The 24,384-nt window shown below is 49.1% G+C and overlaps 1 protein-coding gene across 7 annotated transcripts in view; it reads right to left on the bottom strand.

Annotated features, from left to right (window-relative positions):
- Positions 1 to 24,384, bottom strand: part of LOC4578159 (H2.0-like homeobox protein) — a 56,570-nt gene that overhangs the window by 27,215 nt on the left and 4,971 nt on the right. The window contains exons 1-3 of one of the 7 annotated variants that reach the window (XM_061654268.1): positions 20,735 to 20,945; positions 17,535 to 19,315; positions 9,620 to 10,142 (exon numbers count right to left, since the gene is read on the bottom strand). The exons of 1 other annotated variant lie outside the window; for it this stretch is intronic. In XM_061654268.1, the coding sequence (XP_061510252.1) occupies positions 9,620 to 10,142; positions 17,535 to 19,087 (2,076 nt within the window). In that variant the 5' untranslated portion in view covers positions 19,088 to 19,315; positions 20,735 to 20,945. Of the gene's footprint in view, positions 1 to 9,619; positions 10,143 to 17,534; positions 19,316 to 20,661; positions 20,946 to 24,384 lie in introns of those variants that run through there. 5 more of the 7 variants (XM_061654266.1, XM_061654267.1, XM_061654269.1 and 2 more) reach the window with 5 other exon arrangements.

Below are 24,384 nucleotides of genomic sequence, written 5' to 3'. Positions count from 1 at the left end.
GGGTGTTAAAAATAGTGCTCCTCCGTTCACCGAATGCCAGTGATTAATGCCGAACGCCGAAGTGACATTTCGATGCATACAACACCCATGTTTGCTTAATTCGATTTCCACCAGCATTTGCAGGCCACCGGGAAAAGTGTCTAAATGCATTACGACCACCGAGTGACGCCATTAGGTGCCTAAAGCGACATGACATATGACACGATTTAGTGACACGTCCCACTGACCCCGCCGTTTGTCCAGCACGACTCTGGATGGGCAGCGGCGGGCGGATGTACGCCATTTAACCTCAACAACCCGTGAGAACTGCCGTTTGCGGGTTGGCGTTTTAATCCCTTTACACACTTGTAAGGCTGCTCGTGGTGGTAGCGCGTTATAAGCGCGATTTGTATATGAAACCATATTTTAGACACCTCTGCCACGGACAGCCAACCAATGTCCAACACACTTTCACTAGCGCGTGTGCGGGGTGGTGTTGCAAGCTCCCTGTGACCGTACCGGAACTGGATCAAGTTCATTCAATTAGCAGTGAAGACGCACACACCGCGGGTGCACCAACCAATGAGGAGTACATCGAACCCGGACAAACACCGGCGGTACTTAGGGATCCAAATCATGAAGATGAGAGTATCGCACGTGCCCTCGGTCCCCTGCAGCGCTATTTTGCTTACGAATCCTGATCACGTTCTGGCCGTTTCGCCGCTTTTTCGCCACTCCAAAAGTCGCCCCGGTGATCCGGGGTACGTGATCGAGAGTGCACCGTGAAGATGTCAGTGCGCTTACAGTCGTACTTGTAGCTTTGCTAATGGACTGCACAGCAGAGGACTTTCACGAATGATCTCCGACTCCCTGCTCTGACAACAACAACAACAGCTCTCTGGCTGGCTGCAAATTGCATTGCTTGCATCGTCCGCTTAAACATCTTTCCGAAAGGCCCGAAACCTAATAAAATCAAAGTACGATCACGATCTCCACCGATCGATTGTGTTTGGGGAAGCGAACCACCAACCAAATGTGCACCACACGTCGTCTTTTAAATCGCGGAATGGCCGTTTCTCGCCTGTATTTAATCCACTCAAATGCAAACTACAATTCGCCAGTATTTACCACCGTTGTAGTACTATTATTTCCCAACCAACCAACTCGGAACACAGGGTCTTGTTTTTTAAGGTTAGTTAACTACAACTAGCACTCGTTAGCGTTGTGCGCACTCTCTCTCTCTCTCTCCCTTCAGTGTGTTCGTGCCAATCGATCGCGCTTTCGTGCGCCCGTTTTGTTTTTTTGCGGCTTTGCCAGGGACTGCGGAAACTAAGACACCGCACGCGGGTGGAAAATTGATGTGGGAGCTATTTGCGTACATATTTAAGCCGATGTATTTCCAACCACTGCACACCAACCAAAAGTCAAAGGTTCAAGTACCCTATTTAGTAACGTATTCGAAACCGACGGCCACTACGCCTCTCGTCTTTCAAGTCAGCTTTTGCTGGCAAGGTGTGAAGATTTCTTACATGGAATTTATCTTTAAGGCAGACCACAAATACTTGGGAAGTGTTAATCACCAAAATGCACTTCCATCGTCCGTGGCCTCCTTTATTTCCCACCTGTCTCGGGGAGCATTGCTGCTCCATCACGCCCCGCTTGGAGCTTAATAGGAAGGGAAATAGGCATGGAAGCACAGCTGGCTTCCTACTGAACTCGTTCGTGTAGGCCACCTTCACCGCTGGCGCTGATAGTACAGCTACGGATCATGCTATCAGCTTCCAATTGCTCTCCGTCAGCGTGTTTACACCTCTCCCCCAAGTGCCATTCCCATACACAAAACCCCATACCATGCAGGGCAATTCATCAACGCCGTGAAGTTTACGCCGTGATGGATAAGCAGTGCATCAGGCCAGCCGGGAGATGATTCCTCACCCTCTCTTCTACACTCAGCCTAGGCCTGCACCACGCAAAGAAGTAATTAAATAGGACGGGGCTGTGGCGAGCGTTCAATCAAGACATTCCTAATTAGACCAGATAGACTTAAAACCCGCTCGGCGGCGTTAGGATCTCACCGGCATCTCATCATCATGTCGAACGATCTCGTGCAAAGTCCGGAGGCGGATGTAGAAAACAAACCCTCACGATTACCTGCAAAATTGTGCGCTTTTTTGTTGTTGTTTTCGGTAGTAGTTTTTGGCGGGTATTGCAACCCTAAGCCTAGCATTAAATTAAAACCACTTTCTGCCCCAGGAAGATGCACTCACGTGTCGGTGGGGCATCGTGGCATCAGGTGAAAACACACACCTACAGCTGCACCAAACCGTGACCGTGTGCATGCGATGTCCGCGACCGCATTGGTCTCATGCCTTGGCCGATAAAAGCGTCTCCGGCAATTTGGGCGAGCAAAATGCTCCTAACACAAAACATGCCGATGTTTATCGGCGCTGAATTACTTATTCTTTGCCGTAGTAGGTTAAGTATCGCATCTGGCCCCTTTGCGCACATGCCTAAATGGGGAGGTTTTAACATTGGACACTAACAAAACGAAAACGTCTAAAAGCTGTTTTCACTACTTGCGTCGTCTAACCACTGCTAACCACTGCTGTAACAAAAACAAAAGCATCTTCAAAACGTTTTTGCTTTTTTACGATTGTTTTCATTCATATCCATCGTCCATCAACACACACACGACGCTCACTGGAAGTTAAAAACGATGAAAGCCTGATGAATAAAGATTGCGATGATAATTGACCAAGTTTGCGGGTGCGGCTGAACTTACAGCATGGATGAACGCGAGCTCTTCTTCCATCGCTTTTACTTCAATACAGATCCAAAGCGTGATCGTTCAAAATGAGATTAAATAATCAATGCTCCAAACAGTTCTAGGATGCTTGTGTTAAACACAAACAAGCTCTTCAACGTGTTTGTTTTGGTATCGAAAGCTTCGGAGACTCATGCCCGTTGCGGGTTACATCAAACACGAAGCGAACAGCTTTTGCATCATCAGACACTAATGATAACCTCTTTAACGATGATGATGAAGGTAGGGAGTTATTGAAGAGTTGTTGAAGACTTCAACCCCCGAAAGAAGATCTCGCGAGATCTTGCTCTAGAACAGCTTCTAGACATCTTGAACTGATGCCCCTTTTCAACAAACAAGACCCAAGACACTTGATCTTCGTAAGTACTTCCGTGTATCGTCCATGTCTTATCATCATCATTACTCGCTACACCTCATTAAGGGGCCCCATTTGATTGCTATCCTTTCAGGACAGCATCATTCCGTTATTTCATCACCACCATCCAGGCAGGGTCCAGCAGTTTCTCCGGTATAGTTTACATTCAACGGCCTGATTGATGGACTGATGAGGTACTGGGCGGACGCTAACGGTACCACACGTGTGTCGTACACATTACTCTCATCTGATCATCTAATCTTCCCGTTTAGCAGTATCTATTTGTTCAGGGAATAAGATAAACACAACCAGTTACTGTTCAAGAATGTGTTACTGATGTGATCCTTACAAAAAAAACATCTCTTACATCCACAAAAAATGCTTCACAGATAGCTTATAGAAGTTTCGTGGTTCATCCAATGTCCCGTTACATTGAAAGGCGTGTAATAACAACCCAAAAGAAACACATCCCTCCAAGAACATCGTGACTTGATGCTAATTTGAATGCCGAGAAAAGGTGTAAAAGTAACACCGTCGCTCTGGAATCACCCACAATAGGGACAAACCAAGTCAGTCTCATTAGCACGCAGGTATTACAAACTCCCCTGTGCGTCACGATCGTCGACGAGCTGTTTAGACGCTCGATTTACTGGCTGCACGGAAGGTGTCAAATTCTAACCACCGATGTAAAGCCATGATTACAATAGAGAATATGAACATTTCATGCACCAAGCTAGCAGGCAAGAACATCCAATGCCTCTTCCGTTTCGCCCTTCCGGAATGCGTCGTGCCGATCGTACACAATACTTCTCCAAAGCTGTAGAATGATCACACTTCCAAGAAATTGAACACTGAAACGCTCCGAGAGGTGTATCGAATGTTTCACGCTAGTCGCATACGTAATATCTTGAGCCCCGTTTGAAAAGCGCCAACCGAACCACGACGTGAAAGCTTCAAACACCTATCCCCCCTTCTTTCCACACTCAAGGCCGCACGACGCGGGGGAATGGCAAAGAATATCGAATCAGATTATTGAGATTCGTGCTGAGGTCCGGATTTTGTGGTCCAATTCCGTGACCAACTCCGTTCATTGGAGATCTTGCAGGCGCACCTGCAGTGCTGATCTCTTTCTCCTTCTCTACAACCTTCAGTGTCCGATTTCTTTCGGTTCGAGCATCGGCATCGAGGGGAAAAAGAGGTTCCGTTGCTGAGTTTGAAGAACCCAAACAACGCGACCACAGTAAATGATGAGTCACGAGCGTTTGTTGGTGGTACGTTCGGCTGTTCTACAAGAAATCTCGAAACCACGATACGCTCAGATAGGCTCGATTGATCTCTTCCCAGTACGATGATGATGATGATGATCAGCAATGAACTTGGGCACGTACACCTCCCTAACGTGAGTCACACTTCAACGCAACCAGACTGTTCAGATCGTGGGCTCGTCGGCCGGCTTCATGTTCGTTCAGGAATGTGCACAACCCTTCCTCGCTCAACAGGTTTGTGCGCGCGTTCTGGAGATGTGTTATGCATTTTTGCAAAATCACTATCTACCCTCAAATGGAACGATCTACACAGCGGCAAGCGCGCAAGACGACAAACCATTGGCTTCGTTTGGGGCTTTTTTATCTCCAACACTTTACCTCTTCCTCCTCATAAACTTGAAAAAAATGTGCGAATTGAAAGGCTCAACAAGACACACGCACACACGCACAGCCAGCAGGTTGAACAGCACATGAGTCATGCGCGAAAGTGACTCACTTTGGCTGGAGAGGCTGTGGCATTCATCCAAACGAGGAGATTGCACGAGTCGTTTCAAGAGTCGTTTCCGCTTCGATAGCCTTCAAAACAAAAAGTGCGCAGGTTGAAGAACATTAACGATGCGAAGAGAGCGAGAGAGATTTGCTCAAGCAGTTTCTGGCAAGCAGAAGAAAATAAGCTTTAGAGCTTCTGTTTTTTTTTGCGTTTGTTTGTACCAAACAACTAGACTCTTCAATTAGTTTGAGTGTACACGATTGGAAAACAGCTAAAGAACGTCTTCTAAATGACCTCCACAGCGCGTGAAGAACACACAGGAAGGAACTTCAAAATGTACTTCTAGCTCTCCAGAACTTCTCTACAAACGATACCCATTCTGCTCTTGGCCGTAAGCGTCACACAACCCTCTTTAATTAAGTCGTAAAACTTACAGCAGTTGGAGCGATTGTTTTGTAAATAATAAAAAAAGGGATACACACTCGCAGCACACGTTCTACTCACGTTTTCATTTCATATGCAATAGGAAAACATAATCATGCACTGTTGTGTGTGTGTTTTTTTTATGACACACGAATCATAAATCAATGAGCAACAACTTTCCCACCAGTCATCAGTCAGTTTCTTTTGTTTCCCGCGATTGTTCTAAGGTCGTAGCCGCAAAAAGGTACTGGAACTGAAAACGACAGCCACACGGCACACACACACACACCCTCCTACACAGCGCGCACAAAAAGGGCATTGACTGCGCGACATCGTACAACATTGTGTGGTCTTCCGACGACTGAAGCGAACACAAAAAAGGCCTCCAAACGTCATTCTCATTCTAGCAGATGATGGGTAGAATAATATACTCCACCGCGCGCCACCAACAAAAACAACAACGGCGTTGGCTTTTTCCATTTAGAACCGCCTCACCTCACCCCCACGATGGACGCTTTTTTCCGTTCCAGTGGCTGACTTCCTGTCGATTACGTTTTCTTTTTTAATGATAATTTTATGAAAATGTAATTCAACGAACTAAGCCCGTGCGCTGTCAGTATTAAGTTACGTTGCCAGTGGAGAGAGTGAGATCGAAAGCGGGAAACCCTTTTTTTCTTTACATTCCCCCAGTCTTTTCCCTCGTTTCCAGAGCAGCCAAACTGACTGCTTTGCTTCACTCCACGATTGAATTGCTTTACTAAAACCCCAGCGTGTAGGATGAAGGAATTTTCATGGCGGAAAACTCTCCCCCTTCGGTTTCGGTGTTCTAAATTGTGAAGAAAAAGTGGCCGTCTTTCCTCCTTCTCGGTTGCGCTCGAGTGCACCTGCTAATAGTCCTCTCCCACCCCCCCGGCATGCTGCTTTCCACAGAACCCAATCCCGATCGTGCCCCCAGAAGAGAGAGAGCAGAGCATTCTGTGTTATGTTTTCTTCCTTCCCCCCTTAAGCCCTGCACCGACTTTAGCCACCAAAGTGGAACCCCATTAGCTACCGAGCACGGGTGCATTTATTCCATCTCGTTCAATCTCATTCCAAGAAGTCTGCGATCATAAGCCCCCCACAAACAGTTCCAATGGCATTGCGTGATCTTCGCTCTTTTTCTCCTTTTTTCAATCGGCTTTCCTTCTCTGTGAGCGATTTTGGGGTTGTAAAATGTTACACTTTACCTTTGTGCATTTTTCCGATTTCAACAGCAGCAGCAGCAGTGCTGCTGCGAGACGAATTCGCGATCGCGTGCGTGAAAAATCATCGGTGCGCCGAAGCAAAATTGGCAATAATAATCGATAATAAATATGGCAGGAGGCCCCTGGAGTCGCTACCCCGTGGTAGATGCGATTACTTTCTCACACCGATCGTTTAGCCTCTGGTGGTAGAGCTGCAACGTAGCTGACACAGGTCGGAGGATTGTTGCGATTGAAACGATCATTTCGGTGCTTTTTGGGGCGAATTATTCTCTCTTTACAGTGATACTTTTGCGTTCGCTAACGCCAACATAAATGGTGCTTAAATGTTTTGATTGATTTCATTACAATAGATTGAGCGAGCTATTTGAATTGTGGTGGTTGGTTGAACAATCTCAAAGAAATTGCTATTTAAAAAACAATAAAAATATTGCGCTCAATTCGTACGGAATGTTTACATAACCCAAATATAAATGTTATGTTAAAACAAGCGATCAAAACAATTGTCACCTTGTTATGCTTTCATAACACTGATAAACAATCATCAATCACAGACAGAATGTTGTTCACGAATTCCACCCCAAAACGGATTGGCCCCAACAACATCAAAACGCACTGGCAAAACTAAATAAACACACCACACGCTTGGTTCGCGACTGTTTACTTCCCGCGCAAACGAGATCAGTTTACAAACACAACAGCAAACGCACAGCCAATACTCCAGCAGCTAACCAGCGAAACAAAATACAAATGTGCAGCCGAATGTGCATTCGCTCCATTGCATTCATGCTGCCTCTGCTGCCACGGAAAAATCCGGACCGGAAGCTGAACCGATGGTCAAGTTTATTTATTTTCTCTGCGCGACGACGTACTCCATCCACCGTTCGGAGCGCATCTTGGCCGCTGCCGTGTACACAGTCCAGCTGCTTCGTCAGCCGTTTTTTCTCATCAATCCGCAGTACGCAAGGGAGCCAGAGAGACAGAGAGCTAGAGGAGCTTCCCTTTCCCTGCTGTCAGTTCAAACTAAATTAGGTCAAAAATGTCGAACTCGCGCGAGGCCCCGCGTTGCCAACGGCCAAAATACCACAAGCTGCAGGGAAGAGAGTAGAGTGTGATGCGGCATCGATCGAACCATCATGATCGGAAATTAAAACTCATTTCCGGAGCACTGCAAGAAGCACGCGTAAGCGAACTGTTACATGCATACCACTCCTGCTCGATGGACCACAATAATGTCCAACATACGCACATGTCCAATTGTACAATTTTATTCGCATTAATGATGACGACGCATCGGTGGTGTGGGATGAAAATTACGCAAAATTCCCTTCATATCCCCTCGTACAACAAATCACAAAGGACATGAACTTTTCCGTCCCAACTACACCGAATGGGGGAGGAGTATGACTTCTTCAGCGCCTTTTGGGACGGCGTTGGCAGGTCGTAAAGTGGAAAACATCAGCAGCTTTCTTCCGTCCGACCGGATGCAGTCCCATGTAACGTCGCTGTCACTACTGCGTTGTGCTGCGAGCGACCGTTCAATCATTGTTTTATGTGCATTTTATGTCTGCCAAGCTTGTGCTCGCTCCGGATGTCTCATAAAACCAAGCGGGGTAGAGGAGTTTAGCGTTCTGCCAGCAACCAATCATCTAGCGGGGCCGTAAATGTGTTGCCGCTTGACCAACTCTCGCACGGGAGGATCGTTAGAAGCTGTCTGTGCACTCAACACAAAATCACAACTAAAGGTAGCAAATCATCGCAATAACCATTTCCCCTGCCTCTCTCTCTCCCTCCCTTGTACGGCGAAGATGTCGCAAAACAATATTTTCATCAAATTCCAACCCCATTAGCGAAGCGCACACGTGCTTTTCTTTTCGCCTTTCATATTGCAAAACGACTGACGACGCTAACGATCGAACCATTCTCTTTCGCTTACTCGCTCCGGGGAAGCTACACAGTGTGTGTGTGCGTAATCAATTAAACCGACGACGAAATTTGATCAAAAACCAACATTAAATGCGACCGAAAATGAAAAGTCCCACATACCGTATAAATCTACAACAAACAGTAACGTTAAATCAATTCGCACCGAAAGCTTCCGTAACGGATCGATCGATCCGTACACCCCCGCGACCGTGGATCCTCCCTCTACTTCGTGTCAATCCTTCTCCCGCGGTCCATCCCGATCCGGACAAATCAATCCGGCGGTGGTGCACCAAACTAAAAGAAAGTATCTAACCAATTCGACCCGTGCCTGCCTGCCTGCGAAGACATTAGTGTGCCACCACGGACATCACACTTTTCCCCTTTGGCGTTTGTGGCACATTTTTCCTCACTACCTGAGACAAGATGAACCGTGCGCCGTGGACAACTTTCCCATTCGAAAGCAATTGCTGCAACTGCTCAGGCGGGATTTGCTGCAAGCGCCTGGCATCGACACGCTGAGTTCGATGGGTTTCGTGCGAAATTCAGCTTCATAAACCTTAACGTCCAAGAGAAGCGTCTAATGCAATGAAACAAAGTATATCACACATTACTAGAGGGCCCAAGAATGGCATTGTCGGTCTTGTCTGAAGCTCAGTGTAGGAATTCATTCCCATCGATTGGAGTGCAAAAACTTAACCGCTCAAGGACATCGGCAGGTTCGCTCCATTCATTCCAACCGACCGCCCAACAATAGCCCAACACGACGAACCTTCAGTTTTGTGCTGAGCCATCATCGAGGGGGAGGGTGAGAGTGAGAGGGTGAGTTCGTAAATTACTCCATCATGACGCATGCAGTTTTCGATCGGCGACGATCCACATTCAAACCGTTGTACTGTGACCCCGATTAAAATTGGACCGTGTCCAGCGGTATTTGTTGGGTTCGATTCGCTGGCGGCAAACGGTGACCACCATTCAAGCGAACGTTAGCAATTCAGCCCCATCGATTCATGTGTTCTCCTCCAAAAAGATTGTTTTTTAATACATTGCATCTAAAATCACAAAATAAAGCGCGAAATTCAAAGCCAGTTGCAAGGACAACTCCTCTCGGAAACTTACCATTTCACGTCGCAGAATCGCCAACTGGGTGTCCAACGTTGACGCTGACGCCGGTCCCACGCCCGGCTGGGGTGATGCCTTCCGCCCGCTGCTGCTTCCCCCCGACAACGTGCTGCTGACTGGCGAGTGTCCCCGCTGCTGGGCGCTTTCGAGTGATGCCAAACTGTCCCCACCGTGCAGCAGTCCGGCCGGCCCGGCGACCATCGGTATGAACGGGTTCGTGTGATGGTGATTGAGGGCGGGCGACTGGGAGGACGGTGGCAGATTGCTGGACGGGTGCGGTGACGTCCCGTGGTAGGACGGCTGCTGCATTGGATGCGCGTGATGGGCGGACTGGTGGTGCGTTGGCGGATAGTGTGGATTATGCTGAGCTGGATGTTGCTGATGTTGGTACTGCTGCTGCTGCTGCTGGTGGTGATGGTGTTGGTGGTGGTGGTGCTGGGACTGGAACTGCATGCCGGCGAGATCGAAGCCGCTGAGGCTCTTGGGCAGCGGCGGCAGTCCGGGGAGCGACATAATGATGCTGCAAAGTGGAAAGAAAGAAGAAGACAATATAGATAACAGTAATGGGGATTTTTGAATGAGAAATATCTTTTTTGAAGTGGAAAAATGAATGAATGAATGAAAATGTCTCCAATAATTGAACCATTTGCAGACACAACGTTTCCAGAACTCATCAAGGCTGTATCTCGCGATCCATCACCATTCTCATCGGAATGATCTAATTTACTTCATTAATGTTTCCATTCCTCTTCCATTTAGTTCAACATTTTTCGCCATATTCCCAAGAAACAAAACGACCGAAACAATTACAAACCTCCCCTCAAGTCTTGTTCGCTAGGTCTCTGTAGCTTCTCTCCCACTTCCAAGTCTCCATCAAACATGCCAAAATTAACAGTTCGACCTCCCCCAACTAAATGTGTCAAACTCCTCGACAACAATCTCCACCACCCACACACTTTGGCTTCGGTTGACGGAAAACAATCCCATGCTAGATCTAGAGTTCGACGTTCCACTAACTCCCAGAGCTAACCCCGAAAATATTCGTCACAACCGAAATTCTCATCGTGGCGATCCAAATCTGCACTTACAACCGAAAACACGCAATTTAGCCAGACCAGGTCACTACTCCTCCAATCCCAGTTTTCCCCCCATATTCGAAGCATCGAAGCTTCTGCCCTTTCTTCCTTCTGACCTAGCTGACAGACACTTCAATTTTCCAGCCATTCGAATTCCAACAATGCGAACAAACAAAGGAAAGCCCATCGTGTACCCAATTACTCGGTGGCGACCTAGAAAAGAACGCTCATTACCCGCCCGTGCGTTCCACATTCCCGCCTATGTCTCCTTTCCCGACCAGAAAAAGCAGATGACACCCGGAGCACCAGGAACGCACAAGACGACCTCGGCGTTGAACCGCGTAATAGACGCCCTCTCCGCTATGCTCATCCACCCAAAACGACCACACAAAGCAATCGAAATGCCACCCGTGCGGGGGACTTCGGGGGTTGGTGGGCAAACCAGAAGAAAGCCTGCGATCGTTTCCGGAGGTAAGAGAGCTTGTGAATGTCTGCTGGCGTCTAGAGTACCGCGATTGGAGCATCCAGACCCAAGGGTCGTCGTCGTCTCTGCCCTGCAATTTATCCCAAAGAGATGGTGCCGAAGATCATCCATTCATCCTCCTTCTTTTCCGCTGACGATCAGCTCGCCCGCCATCCCGCCTGTGATCGTCCTATCTCGCCCACAAAACCAACTTCTTGAGGTCACCTTTCTCCTCCGGCCTTTCGATTCCGGCCTACATTTTTTTGGAGTGGTGGAGTGGGACCAGACAGGCACTAGTGGCTCCGTTCTGCACATATTATTACATCATTTACCGCCAGGGAGCAAACAACGATTGTTTTCCTGTCTTAAGCGTAACCTCCAATCGCGCACCTCCTAACGAGCGATCATCAAACCATAACGACGGACGGGGCGGTAGCGCTGTGTCCCCAAGCTTCCAGAGGTGTTGAAACATTGCTCCGAGCAGCGTGCGTGCCGAAAGCTCCATCGTTATGGACACCCTTTCCATCCCCCTTCTACCGAAGTAATCTTACCAAACGATTTACAACTTCCCGAGAGCCCGTTGCGGGCTACTGTCGGAGCGCCAGCTCCGAAAAACTAGGACCATTTACGTCCTAGCCTGCGAGATTCCTGATCTCAATCACCAAATCTAGATTCCAATGCAGCCGAAGAAGAGAAGGAAAAAACCGCTCGAAATCAATTAGCTCCACCGGGTGTGTCTATGAAGAGGGAGAGGACGCAGTGTGTCGGGCGATACAGATACAGATCGGTGCCAAAAATAAGCACAGACTAACATGGCGATCGAATCTCATCGTAACCTAAAAGCGTGCCTACGATTAGCCACGGTTGTGACTACGGCTGTGTGGCTCTCCACCAACACAACACACACTTCACACTTTTGCCTGCGGGCGGAATTTTCGGTGAATTGGCAGGCGCTACCAACTACCAACCGGGATTAGATACAGATACCTTCTACCACTTCCCTTTCGCTGCCCCCAACGCCCAATGAATGGGGTTGCAATGCAGGTTGCTGGAGTGTGTCTGTGTCTCTTGTTGCCTTGAGCTGACAAGCATCGCGCGATTGCGACGACGACGGCAGTGTGGACAACCTAGCGGACCTCCATATCGAAACTGTCCGGCGAGAGATGGCGACGATTACGCTGTTGACACTGGACAAATTGTCTTATGCAAACTAGGCCCTCGTCTCTCGTTCACCTCCCCCCTTCTTTAAGCCTACCGTTCGTGCGCTAATGGGACCGATATTAGCACGTTATGATCCAACGCCAAGTGCAGTGCAGTGTAGTGCTTCACGGGCCCTCCTTCCAGACATCGACAAACCATTCCAAGGGATGCGTGCAACATGCGGTGCAAGTGAAACCCGAACCCCAATGCACGCACACACACACACGATCGATTGATCGCCTGTTAAGCGGGCCAATTTCTCATCCTGTTTGCTCTAATCGTGCCACGCAACTATGGCGGCGGCGGCGGCATGGCCAGCTCCCATCGATTACTCTTGCGTCTGCAGAAAGGGTCTTATCTAGACTTTTCGGGACGAAGCTGCCCAAGCAAGCGATCGGTGCTACTCTCTGCTGCTAATCGAAACGCACCAATTTCCGGGTCATTATCGCTAATCGCTGAGGTGGCTGAGGCGCGCTGCGCCGGCACCAGCTCAAAGCGTAAGCAGAGTAAAAGTCGGCACTGCACGCAACCAGCCCGAGACAAGACGCAAGAGCGCACCGAACAGTTTAGGAAATTTATTATTTTCACCCAACTAACCCCCGTCCGGACCGATATATAACGTGCACAATATTATTGCCGAAGCGCCGCACTGCACGGAGACCGGCGGTAATAGGGTCGTACGCGCACTGAGCTTTACACGTTTGCGCGGGCCCGCACACGCTCACGCAAACCATATTTTGCAGCAAACCATACTCGCAGCGAGGCGGCAGTTAAATTAGACTTCAGTTTTAAGAAGACGCCTTCACCCTCTAAACGTACGTTATGCAAACGATTAACAAACAGACCGTGTGTGTGCGAGGGAGGACCAACAGAGAAAAGCGTTTGCAGCAGCACGCAAAAGCGAGCTGTGAAGAGTGAAAAAAAATGTAGAAAGGGAGCAGACACTATTATGCAAAAGATAGCGAGAGCACCACTCTCTGCTGCCCGCACAAGAAGCTTCCTTTGGAGTTACCATTTCTGAAGAAGACCTGTAATTAAGGCCGAGAATATGCCGATGGAGAAAATTATGGAACACACACACAAGAACAGCCAGATATTCATTATCGAAACATCTTCACCACAAATCGGTTCTTTTTTCTTTAAATATTCTGTTCCCCTTTTTTCGCTGACCTCAATTCCTCACTTAAAACGTCCAAGATTAGCCCATCAGCTTCTTCCGCTGTACACGGCGCGGCATGGCATGGCAGGTTCCTCCCCCGGTTCTTCCCATCGTGCGATCGTTATCTCCGAAAGCGTCACACGCACGCGCAAAAACAGCTTAACGGAAACCCGTACCTTCAAGATGATCAAATTTCCATACATCTTCCGGTTCTTCGTCTGGGTTGGTCTGGCACCATGGTAGGCTTTCGCCCGAAGGCTCACAGAACCACGGTGTAACGGTCCACACCCCGAACACACAACACCCCAAACCGGTGCACCACCGGTTGTGAGACAGTGCGCGCGGTGGTCCTCTTAATGTCCGATCTAATCTACTCCACTTCAAGTTCAAACGATCTTGATCGTCACGCCGCTTCTCTGTACCGTGGTCGTTCGCATTCCCAGACACCCAGGGAAGTTGGTTGGTGTGCGTGTTTGTTGTGCTCTTAATGTATTGCTAATGACCAACGTTTTCCCCCAAAAACTGGACCAGAAAGGACACTGGCCAACAGGTTTGTTTGCGCGTCATCTGTACCGATCAAGAACAACTCATGATGTTTGAAGTGTCGTACCTGCAATGGAGAGGCTCCTACCGGATGTCCGGACGAATATCTTAACGTGTTCGATCAACTGTCAGGGCTCACCCGAATGCCTCAATAAACAGTCCAATCTTTTAACTACTAGCCTGACGTCTACAAACAAATCTAGGTCAAAGATGTTCCGATCTCTCACACGCATCTCTCCTCCCTTCTTCGAAAAACTCGTTTGATTTCCTGTGTAACGCGCGCACGGCCTGTGAGGTGTTTTTGAAGCTGCTTTTTTTACGTAAATTAACACCGCCCAGTTTTCATGGCGTCCATATCTCCAGAATCGACGACGTTTCGAAGCATACCGGATGTGACGTCCGGCCGTTTTCTACACGGTTGTGTGTTTGTCTCACGTTCGTCTTCCAAGTGGGACCAACTGGGTGTATGATCATCAAGCAGCAGATCATGTAGTAGCCACGTAGAGTCGTATTTTGCGGAATGTTAATATCTGGAAGCGATTTGAAGCGATTAAGAAAACTGGGACCACAGACTCTGCACTGCTGAATTACAACATCGCCGACAAGAAGCAGCAGCAGAGCATCTCAGACAAGAAGAGAAATCCCAGCTGCCAGATGGCAGACCGTTTGGTGATGGTGATTATCCATAAATCACCAAAGTTACAACAGAACCTTAACCACCCAATACACCACAACAACACCTGGGAAGAAGGCGGAATTGAGGAATTGTGGAAACGAGATAAATAAAAACCGAGACGACCTCTTTCCGTGGGCATCATTTTGGACAATTTGGAACGTGTATCTATCACCGGGCGAAGATGCTGCCGCGGCTACGACCGTTGAGAACTTGCTGGATTTGTTAACATTCCATTCCATTGCTTTCACGGTGTGTAGAATTATTGGAACCACCATCGGACACATGACAGTCAAGCGACAACACGACGACACATAAACCTCTCCTCCCCCATCGGTTCACATTCCAGATACACCACAGAAAACAAGCGCTCGTTAGCGGGTTTTGCACGACCCCGCTAACCAGATCTTTCTGGTCGCAAACACACACACACCCGTACAAAACCTTCGGGACCTCCAGAAGTACCGCGAACACGGGGAAGGGTTTGGCGTTCCATTTGAACAAGTGTGCGCCGCACAGAAATGGCACTCACAGTTACATTTGCATTAAGGCGCAGTGGTGCATTATGCAACCACGGTTTGCTGCAGCACATAATCGCGGCGTGGTGGTGGCGGTAGGTACCTGAGAACTGGGTTGAATGACAGCAGGTCGTCGCGCGCATGTACATCCGGGGTGTTTGCTAATGGTGCTGCGCTAGAGCAACAACACTCTCCACCACCGCCCCGATCGAGCGCTGTAACTACATCTTCACGCCGTGCCGTGACTTTCTTTCTGCAGACGCGGTTATGCTTTTGGCCGGGTTCTTTCTAACGGAACGGTCGTGCACAGCGAAACACAATGCGCGCGCCCCGCCTTCAAGATGAGCATCGTCATCAGGCCGCGACATCATTACCGCGTGAGCGTGTGTATCTGTTTCCGGTGCAGTATGCAGCAGCACGATGTAACGGTCAGATGCGCCAGCAACAACAACAACATAACGAACCAACACTATTCGGTGCTCGTTTGCAGCGAGGAGTCTCTGTTGGGTAGAATTGTCGCTTTGCCACGTTCTACATTCCGTTCTGCATCCCAGGGAGGGGCGAGAACGGGGGGAGAGGGCCTTAACAAGCGTTCCAACAATTTGGACAAGACCTTGCAATACACCGCCCGCAGGCAGAGAGGCACACAATCGACGATCGCAGTTCAATGTCATCCGCTGCTGTGGCAGAAAAAACACAATCGATCGAGTCTCGCACACAATTAGCCACCGCTCACAGCCAGTGTGTGTGTGTGTGTGTGGTGGCCCATTGTAGGTTTGCATGATCATGCCGCATCTACCATCAAACAGACACCAACACACCGACCAAATGACCGCACAAACAGTGGGGGAAATTAATGGCGGCGGAAATAACCGTCACCACCACCGCCACCGTCGCGTGTGGGTCTTTCGTGCATATCCGACGCATTTCACTCACGCTCCGCTCGTTCTTGCCCAAGCCCCAGAGCTTTCGGAGGTCACCAAAGTAATCTAGGCCCTTCCCCCAACACACATACGCACACCACATCACAGCATGCATGCATATAATCTATAAAATAAATACATTCACCAACGGTTCGGCCACTTCATGTGTGTGTGCTGCTGCTGCACATGTTCGTTCTGAACCATACGACGATCGACGCCAACTTATTACAAGCAAGGTTGTAATTTATGGGCCCAAAAAAGGTGTGCGTACTTTGTCCGATCGAGCGCTCCAACACTGAGCTGACAGCCGCTCTGGGAGTCAACATGGACCAACGTGGGCATATAAACAGCAAAACCAGTGACTCTCTCATGTTCGACTTTACTTTTCCGAAGGGTCAGGACACCACAGGCCAACGTCACGCAAAAAGGGGGAAATCGATGCTCTACTTACGATGGACAACAACTCTGTGGCGAGTTTTTTTTTTACAGAATTGATGTTTCCAACGACGGGTTTGCGATATAAAACTTTCCATTCTTTGCCATATTTCGTGCTCCAATGGAAGATATTGGACCTTGAAATGGCTGGAACATGGCTTTGGAGACATTGGGGACATTGGGTGTTCAGAAGTTGTTGAATTCTAGAGAGTCGTATAGGACTCAAATAGAAGAATTAATACTTTCAACGACATTCAATGCCATTCCACCAACTCCAAGATTGTTGGAGCAATATTCTGAAGACATTGGACGTTGTTGAATATTGGCTGTTCCAAAGATTCTTGAATTCTAGAAAGTCACATTGGACACAATCCAATTCCACACTCTTCCAACCCAAACCCTCAACAAGTAAAGGCCCCAGTGACAAACAGCAACTTTGCTACTTACTTTAATACAGCCGTATTTACTATCGCACCAAGCGCCGAAAAGCTCATAGAGCTCATAAAAGTGTGTCCCCCCGTGCGTCCATAAAACTTTATCTCAAGTAGCTAATAAAGCACCCTTTCCTTGCCCGCCGACTCTATCGCCCACCGTTCACAAAAATCACAACTTCCCTATCACTGCCATAAACGCAAAGATAAGCGGCAAACAAACGGATGATACCCACGACCCAACGCCGAGGTATATCATCACTCTGTTGGAACTCCTCCCTCCTCCCCCGAAGGCATCTATCACCATTTCCACACACACACACAAAACCCCCGATAAGCCCCTCAGAGGTGGAACTCCAAAACACGCTCTGAATCACCACCGCCTCACTCCCCCCTCCCGCTGAGTGCCGGGGGGGTCACGTTCCCGGGTGTACCCTTATCAAACGACAACGACACCACTGCAACAGCAGCAACATATAACCTTGACTCACCGTTCCTCTGCATCTTCCTTGACGCTGTCCCACGAGTCGCCCACCCCGGACGACGCATCGTCCAGCTTCTCCTCGTCCTCCATGCCCGAGTCTTCCAGGCTGATCTGGCAGCTGGACAGCACCACCTGCTTGCCGTTATCGCCCACCTCGATCCAGTCGGCGGTGCGTATCTTCGCCTGCCGGCCCGTCGTCCCGTTCGGGGTCGTCGTTTCCGTCTCGCTGCCGGACGAGCGGCGCTCGGAAGGACACCGCTGCCGGCGATTAATCTTCGCCAGATCGACCCCGTTCGCCGTTGGGCAGTCGTCATCCGCACCGCTCACGACGCTCTTCTCCTGTGTCTTGGACTGTAGCTTTGTCTGTTCCTGTTCCTGCTGCTTCTGGCGCATCGCCGTCAGCTCCGATATGAGCAGCTCGTGGAAGGCAAACTTCTTCTCGCTCAGCTTCGAGTCGAGCGTGGCCGGATCGAGCGTTGTGGTTGATTGAGACTTGGAAATGTTTGCTGCATTCGAGGCTCCAATTCCACGGCTATCACTCGACGGTTGTATATGCTCTCCGCCCTCCGGCTCGGGACGATGGTACGGTGGCACGGCCGCCGCCGACGCCGTGATTGGCAAACGGATCGAGCTCGATCGTATCACAGTACTGTTGCTGCTGGTCGCGGGGCTCGCAATATTCGGCTTGCTGCCACTGCGCACCACCGTACTGCTCTGGTTCGAGCCGATAATGATTTCCGTAAAGTGACTGCTGCTCTTGCCGCCCTCGAGATTCTTCATATTGTTCTCGCGCTCAAGCGTACTGCCGGCCGATGCACACGATCCGGAGCTATCGCCCCGCTCCGTGCCACTGTCACACTCGCTGCCGCCCAGTGACGCCTTGCCATGGCCATCCTCGTGGGACGACAGTGGTGGTGGTGGTGCACCGCTGCGCAGACTGATGCTGCTCCCGTGCGATCCACCATTGATGATGATCACCTCGGACGACGACTTCGTCGTGTCGGGCGATCCTTCGCTCGAGTGGGAGTCACCATTTCGCATGCGTCTTCGCGCCACCGGAGCAATGCCCGTGGAGCCCTTCTGCGGATCTGTGGGCGGCTTCTGAAGGGTAGCAACCGGCGAGGTCGACACCGAACTCGACCCGGACGTGCTCGGGCTGGTGTTGATCTCCACGATGCTGCAGGTGGATCGATACATCACCCCGCCGGACGGCAGATGTCGCTCGGCCGCTTTCGGGCTTTGGGCCGGACTTTCGGGATAGATCGCGTTCCGTTTCGTGCTTAGGTTGGGCGATCCTTGCAACGACTCCTGCAGCTGGTGCGTTCGATTTCTTGCCAGCGGGGGAGGATCAAAGTCGGGCGACTTGTACACTACGGTACGGCCCGGATGTGGCGGCTTTAGGGTGGCCATACCGGTCATCATCCCGGTGGGATTGCACGGTCTTGGGGCCCCATTTGGAGAGGGCGAGTTTTCGCGCTGTTTTGCAAGGGCCGTTGCAACGGCCGCCGCACTCGGGCGCGGCGGCACCGGAGGACCCGGCTTCTTGCTTATCCCCAACATGCTCCACTTGCTTAGGGACACACTTTTACGACCTGTTTTGATTCAATATTCGCCTCTATTTGCTCTATTCTTTAACACACACACACAAACTATTAAATTCTTCACTTTACACGTGTATACCGATCGCGCACAACTTGGTAGATAGATCACATGATTCACTCCGCTAACACAGCTGAACACGTACGTGAGTTACGATCAAGTTACTGTGCGTTGCACACACTCTACACTCTAAAGGGAGAAGAGAATTACCGCTCGTTAGCATTCATCACACCTCGATAACCATTAATGCCCATCATATCACTAGACCAACGCGCACACAACTGACTCCACACCCGCTAAACGACCTCCAATCAACTCCCACCCGGGTACCGCGCGTTCCTGGGCTGACGTGTTTCGTTACTTGCTGTGTTGTACCCTTTGGTAGGCCGCTGACTAAGCTCGTTAAGCGAAGGGGCACGTTTTAGCGGGATTTTAGAACTGGTGGTGGTATATCAATATCAATTCACACAAAGACGACTACTCAACGTGACACACTGTACACACCACCATTGATCAACCTGGTTAGCCTGCCATACGAGGACAGGTTTTTGGGGGGAATAGAACCTTCACATTCAGACATCATCGCACTTTCAAGCTCACTTTCAATCTCGCATACCCACCCCTCTGGTCATCTTCCGGACCTGGTGGTGGTCCATCTTCACGCCCGGAAAAGGGACTTGGGAGTCGGACTGTGTTTTTTTGGGGCCATGCCACCGTGTGCTTGACATACATACAAGCCTGCACAACGTAACACACACAAACACACACATACAAACACCGGCTGTAAACTGCACTCCAAGGCGGCCTACTTTCCCGAAACGTGTAAACCGAACCGAGAACCGAACCAGTGGAGAGAGAGAAGAGCGAACCCGAAAGACAAAAACCACCACTGAAAAGGGAAGGACTTAAACGTGCCGCGTGCGCGCGGGCGACGCAACTATTCCGAATGACGACGAGAAAGCGCACTTCTTCTCACTGCAACAAGACGGCGGAAGCACAGACACACCTGCTGCCGTTAAGGGTTTGCGGCCAATCACTTTAAGGGGGAACCTTAAAAAAAAAAAAACAAAGCAAACGGAAGAAAAACACCTTGCGCCAGATTTTAGCGCACACATTATCATGAGTAGCGGGCTTTGTGTTTTTGGGCAGGCATGTTTCCGAAAAATCGTCTACTAGAACACACGCGAGCGCGATTAAACGTCCGGGTTATCCGGGGAGGGAGGGGGTTCTTTGCACACAAAATGGCACACAAACGCTCTGCGTCCCCCGAAAAGGGCAGGCTCCTCTATCGCCAAGGCAACGCCGCGCGGTGATTGTATGCGGTGCGGTTTTGAAATACGTGTGCGAACTTAAAGACCGGTAAAATGGAGGAGGATGGGGAGTGGGTTTCAAACTTCCCTATCGTTTGTAGCCCCCCCCCCCCCCCCTACACTGCACTGCACTCAATCCACCCACACCCTCCATAAAACACCTATTATTATTTTGTCGTGCCGTGGGTTCGTTGTTTTTTGGATAAATATTTCTTAAAAACTAACACTTCACAGAAAGATTGCGAACAAAAACAACAACAACACACAGATAAACACCCGAACGAAACAATATACACACATGCACTGGAGAGCGCAAACCCCGTGGGGGGGCTCCGTTTTGCTGGTTTGTTTCCACCACCGTTGTTGGCTACGACGACCACGGCTCTATCGCGATGCCTGCTGCGTAAAAAAAATACAACACACGAGACACGACCAACCGTACCGTACACGAGCAAAGTCAAGCGCGAATTGAACGCGCACCCCGACCGAACGCCCAGTGTGCGGCGATGCTTCGGCTAGGTTGTGTTGGTGGGTGTGTGTGCTATGCTAGCAGCGCGATCTCACACCAACACACACATGGGAATGGAGGGAATATGCTGATGCGTTTCCAGTGGAGAGCAACCTTACGCATTTGTTTTGGTTTGAAATTATTTAGGTTCAAGCATGAAGCTTAACAGCGCTTGATGTATCTTATAAAATTTACATTTTTTGTACATTTTAAAAACGAAAATGTATGTTAACAGCATAAAAGTAACTGGCAAAGTAATTGCTTATCCGCGGAGAAAAGTTCTCCGTAACAAAAAGCATACCTTTTGTAGGAGTTTTTTATTACCAAACGGTGACCAACTCGATAGTGCTATCGCTAGACACAGCGACTCGCGCAACGATGTACATGAGATCGAGCCTCGTACGGGAAAACCTTTTCCATCATTAAGACACACTTGGGACGCTTTACAAATATCCTTAATGAGGTGTTGTCATATATAAAAGCACCTTTGCTCTCAATAATTAAGATATTATTGTGTCCATTCAACATCATTTCATGCTGAACAAAGCTGTGTGTAGCACCACTGACAAAGCTACACACACTCTCTCACCATCCACCACCACACACACACACTACTAACGCTTTTTTGCCACCATCATCTGGCATCATCATTATCGTCATCATCAGCAGCAGCAACAGCAGCGTCGATTTATGTACGCGCTGCACGTACCCACACAACAGGGGGAGAATGAACGATCGTGCTATGTTAAATGCGCCGCCGCCGCTGCAGCTACTCTGGATGCGAATGGGCAGCCAATGCGCTTTAACGTTTTTGGGGAAGGGAAGTCAAAGTCAAAATAAAACGGACAGAGATCGTCAGTCTTCTGAATATTCAAAGATCGTTTTTGATGGCTTTGTTTTTTTTTGTTGTTGGTCTTTTCAAGTGTAATAAACAAACGCAGGCTGGCTTAAGGCATTTCCTACGCTAAAATATAGCCTGCAAGGATATTCTTCAATAGGATCATCCACTTGAGCACTCCCAGCCGTTGTAAGCTGAGGCCGTAAAGAGAGAATGTAACATAAATTATCGGAAACATCACCAAACACATCCTCATGCGTAGAAACAAATGCGTTTACAATGATGGCTTTCTTGTGCGCATTTCAATAATAAAGCTTACGATGAGCCTTTTTGGAGGTATCTCTTTTTTTGTCTTTGAAGGCAATCGTTTTTGTCTCTACCTTTCAGAACCGATAGCACACAGCAACACATCGTCGGACGTGTCTTTCTCCGTTACAAAACCCCGACACCCCGCGTGTGACGGAGTCGTTTGTTTTGGACGGTCATTTGTTGCAGAGAAACAGGGGAAAAAAGCACAGGGGCCCCATAAAACTCATCCCAGGGTCACACAGCAGAAACACTCTCCTCTTCATTAGCTAGGCTTACAACTAGACAGAGGCTAATGATTTACAACTAAATAATAAATCCAAAAGTAATACGCACAGACCTCTCTCTCTCTCTCTCTCTTCTCCGCCTACCTAATCTAATCGTGCCATATTCGCCTTCGTCACGTGCGCCTTTGCTCTATCGCGCGTAAACCTTACAAGTTCAATTTGGCTTTTGCAACTGAACCATGAATGAGATAGAGGTTCGCATAATCGCATTTACCGGCGTGTGTGTGTTTGTGTGTGTGCAATAAAACTGTCACCCTCTCACCCTCTCATATAACCGCACTCGGCAGGGGGTGTAGAGCCTTCTGGCAATTTCTCCAAACATTTCATTGTATCGAAAAACTAAAACACGCAATACGCAATGGAAAGTGAAAAGCGAAAGATTAAATGCAAACGAACGCAGCTGTTATCGAATAGGCACAATCCACCTTGGAGGGCAGAAGGATGGAAGGTTGATGCGACATTATTGCACCGTTTTAGCATCGATAAGACTGGCTTCCGGCGCGAGGGTGGTAAACGGTAGCATGGGACACATGTTTTTAGCCCACCCCCTTCTCTACACTAATGCGCATTACGTGGGCACGTTTGCCAATTGGTCCTTCCTCCCGGTCCAGTACCGTATCGTATGTCGTCGCCACGATCGATCCTACGCAAACCACCCTTGAAGCGAGCACGATTAAATGCTGCTGACCGCACACTACACTGCTCTCGCGGGAGGATAATCTCCTTCGGAAGCGTCGGGAAGTTCCCTGTGGTGAACTTGATCAGCTAATGGACAGATGTAGTTACGATTTGCCGTTCAACACACACGCACGCACGCACACGCATAGGGTCATATGCACCGAAGCGTAATGCAACGATTAGCGCACACACGCAGTAATTTATTGCGCAGCCAAACTGCAAATGTGTTGCGCCCTGGACGAATTGCGCCCTCCCCCGCTGGGTGCACAGCGCAGTGAAATGCAGCTAATTTTCTCTCTTTTCCAATCATGATAACCCGCCCGCGCTGCCATACGCACTTTTCCTCCCCCAACCGATACCGCCGGGGGGTCACTTTCCGAGGGCGCAAAGAACCGCCTTGTAAACCTCTTTCTAAGGCCAAAGAGCGTCCCGCCCGGCAACCGGAGATGGCATAATTTATCTGTCCGGCGACTGACGCCGCCGTGTGCCCAGCAGTGCCCAGCGGAGGACCATATCGTTCACCGGCGCGGGCAAGAAAATCAAATCGGGCACAGCCAAACCAAAGCGAGGAAAGTTCTGCTTCGCAGGAAGACGGCCGATTTAATCGCACACGCAAATCGTTCCCGGATCTGTTCTGCAAGAGACGCACAACAGCTCGGCGTAATAAATTGACTGTCAGGAGGAATTGGCGGCAGAGCAGAGCGGAGCGGGGAAGGAAAAAGCGTTGCAGCTAAAAATAACACCCCTTCTAAACGCCACCGTAAGAAGGATGGGGAGGAATACGCCGACGCCGACATGCTGGGTGTGGCTGGAGAAAGCTCGCGGGACGTTTGAGTGACAGTTCTAATAGGAAATTAATACTTTCTAGGATACATTGCTTTAATTTCGCCTGGTATTCGTGGTAGAGGTGGTGAAGAATGAACTGGAGCATTAAAGAGATCTTATGTGAATGAATTGATCGAGTTGTGATATAACTATTCCAGCAATTCTACATGTTTAATAAGTCAAAATAATACATCTTTGGAATACCTCAAACAAACCACCCAAGGTTTTGGAGATTAAATCAGAATTTGTCTAGATTCCACCAATAATATATCTGAAGATGACAAACATTAAGGATCTCCAACAATGGAGTAGGATTCTCTTTCTTCTATGCGACACCTGAGGACCCAATATGATCATCTCGGTTCTTGGAATACGATGATTATGGAGTTATCATTGGCAGTCTGAAGTTATCCTGGATATATCTGAAGCCTGACCAAGGAGCGATCAGACACTTAAAATGACAAATTCTGAGAAAATAGACGACGTGTGGATTAGTCATCAAGGAC

Source organism: Anopheles gambiae, chromosome 3 (genome assembly GCF_943734735.2).
Source record: "Anopheles gambiae chromosome 3, idAnoGambNW_F1_1, whole genome shotgun sequence".
Lineage (NCBI taxonomy): Eukaryota > Metazoa > Arthropoda > Insecta > Diptera > Culicidae > Anopheles > Anopheles gambiae.
This window is presented reverse-complemented; position numbering and strand designations above follow the sequence as displayed.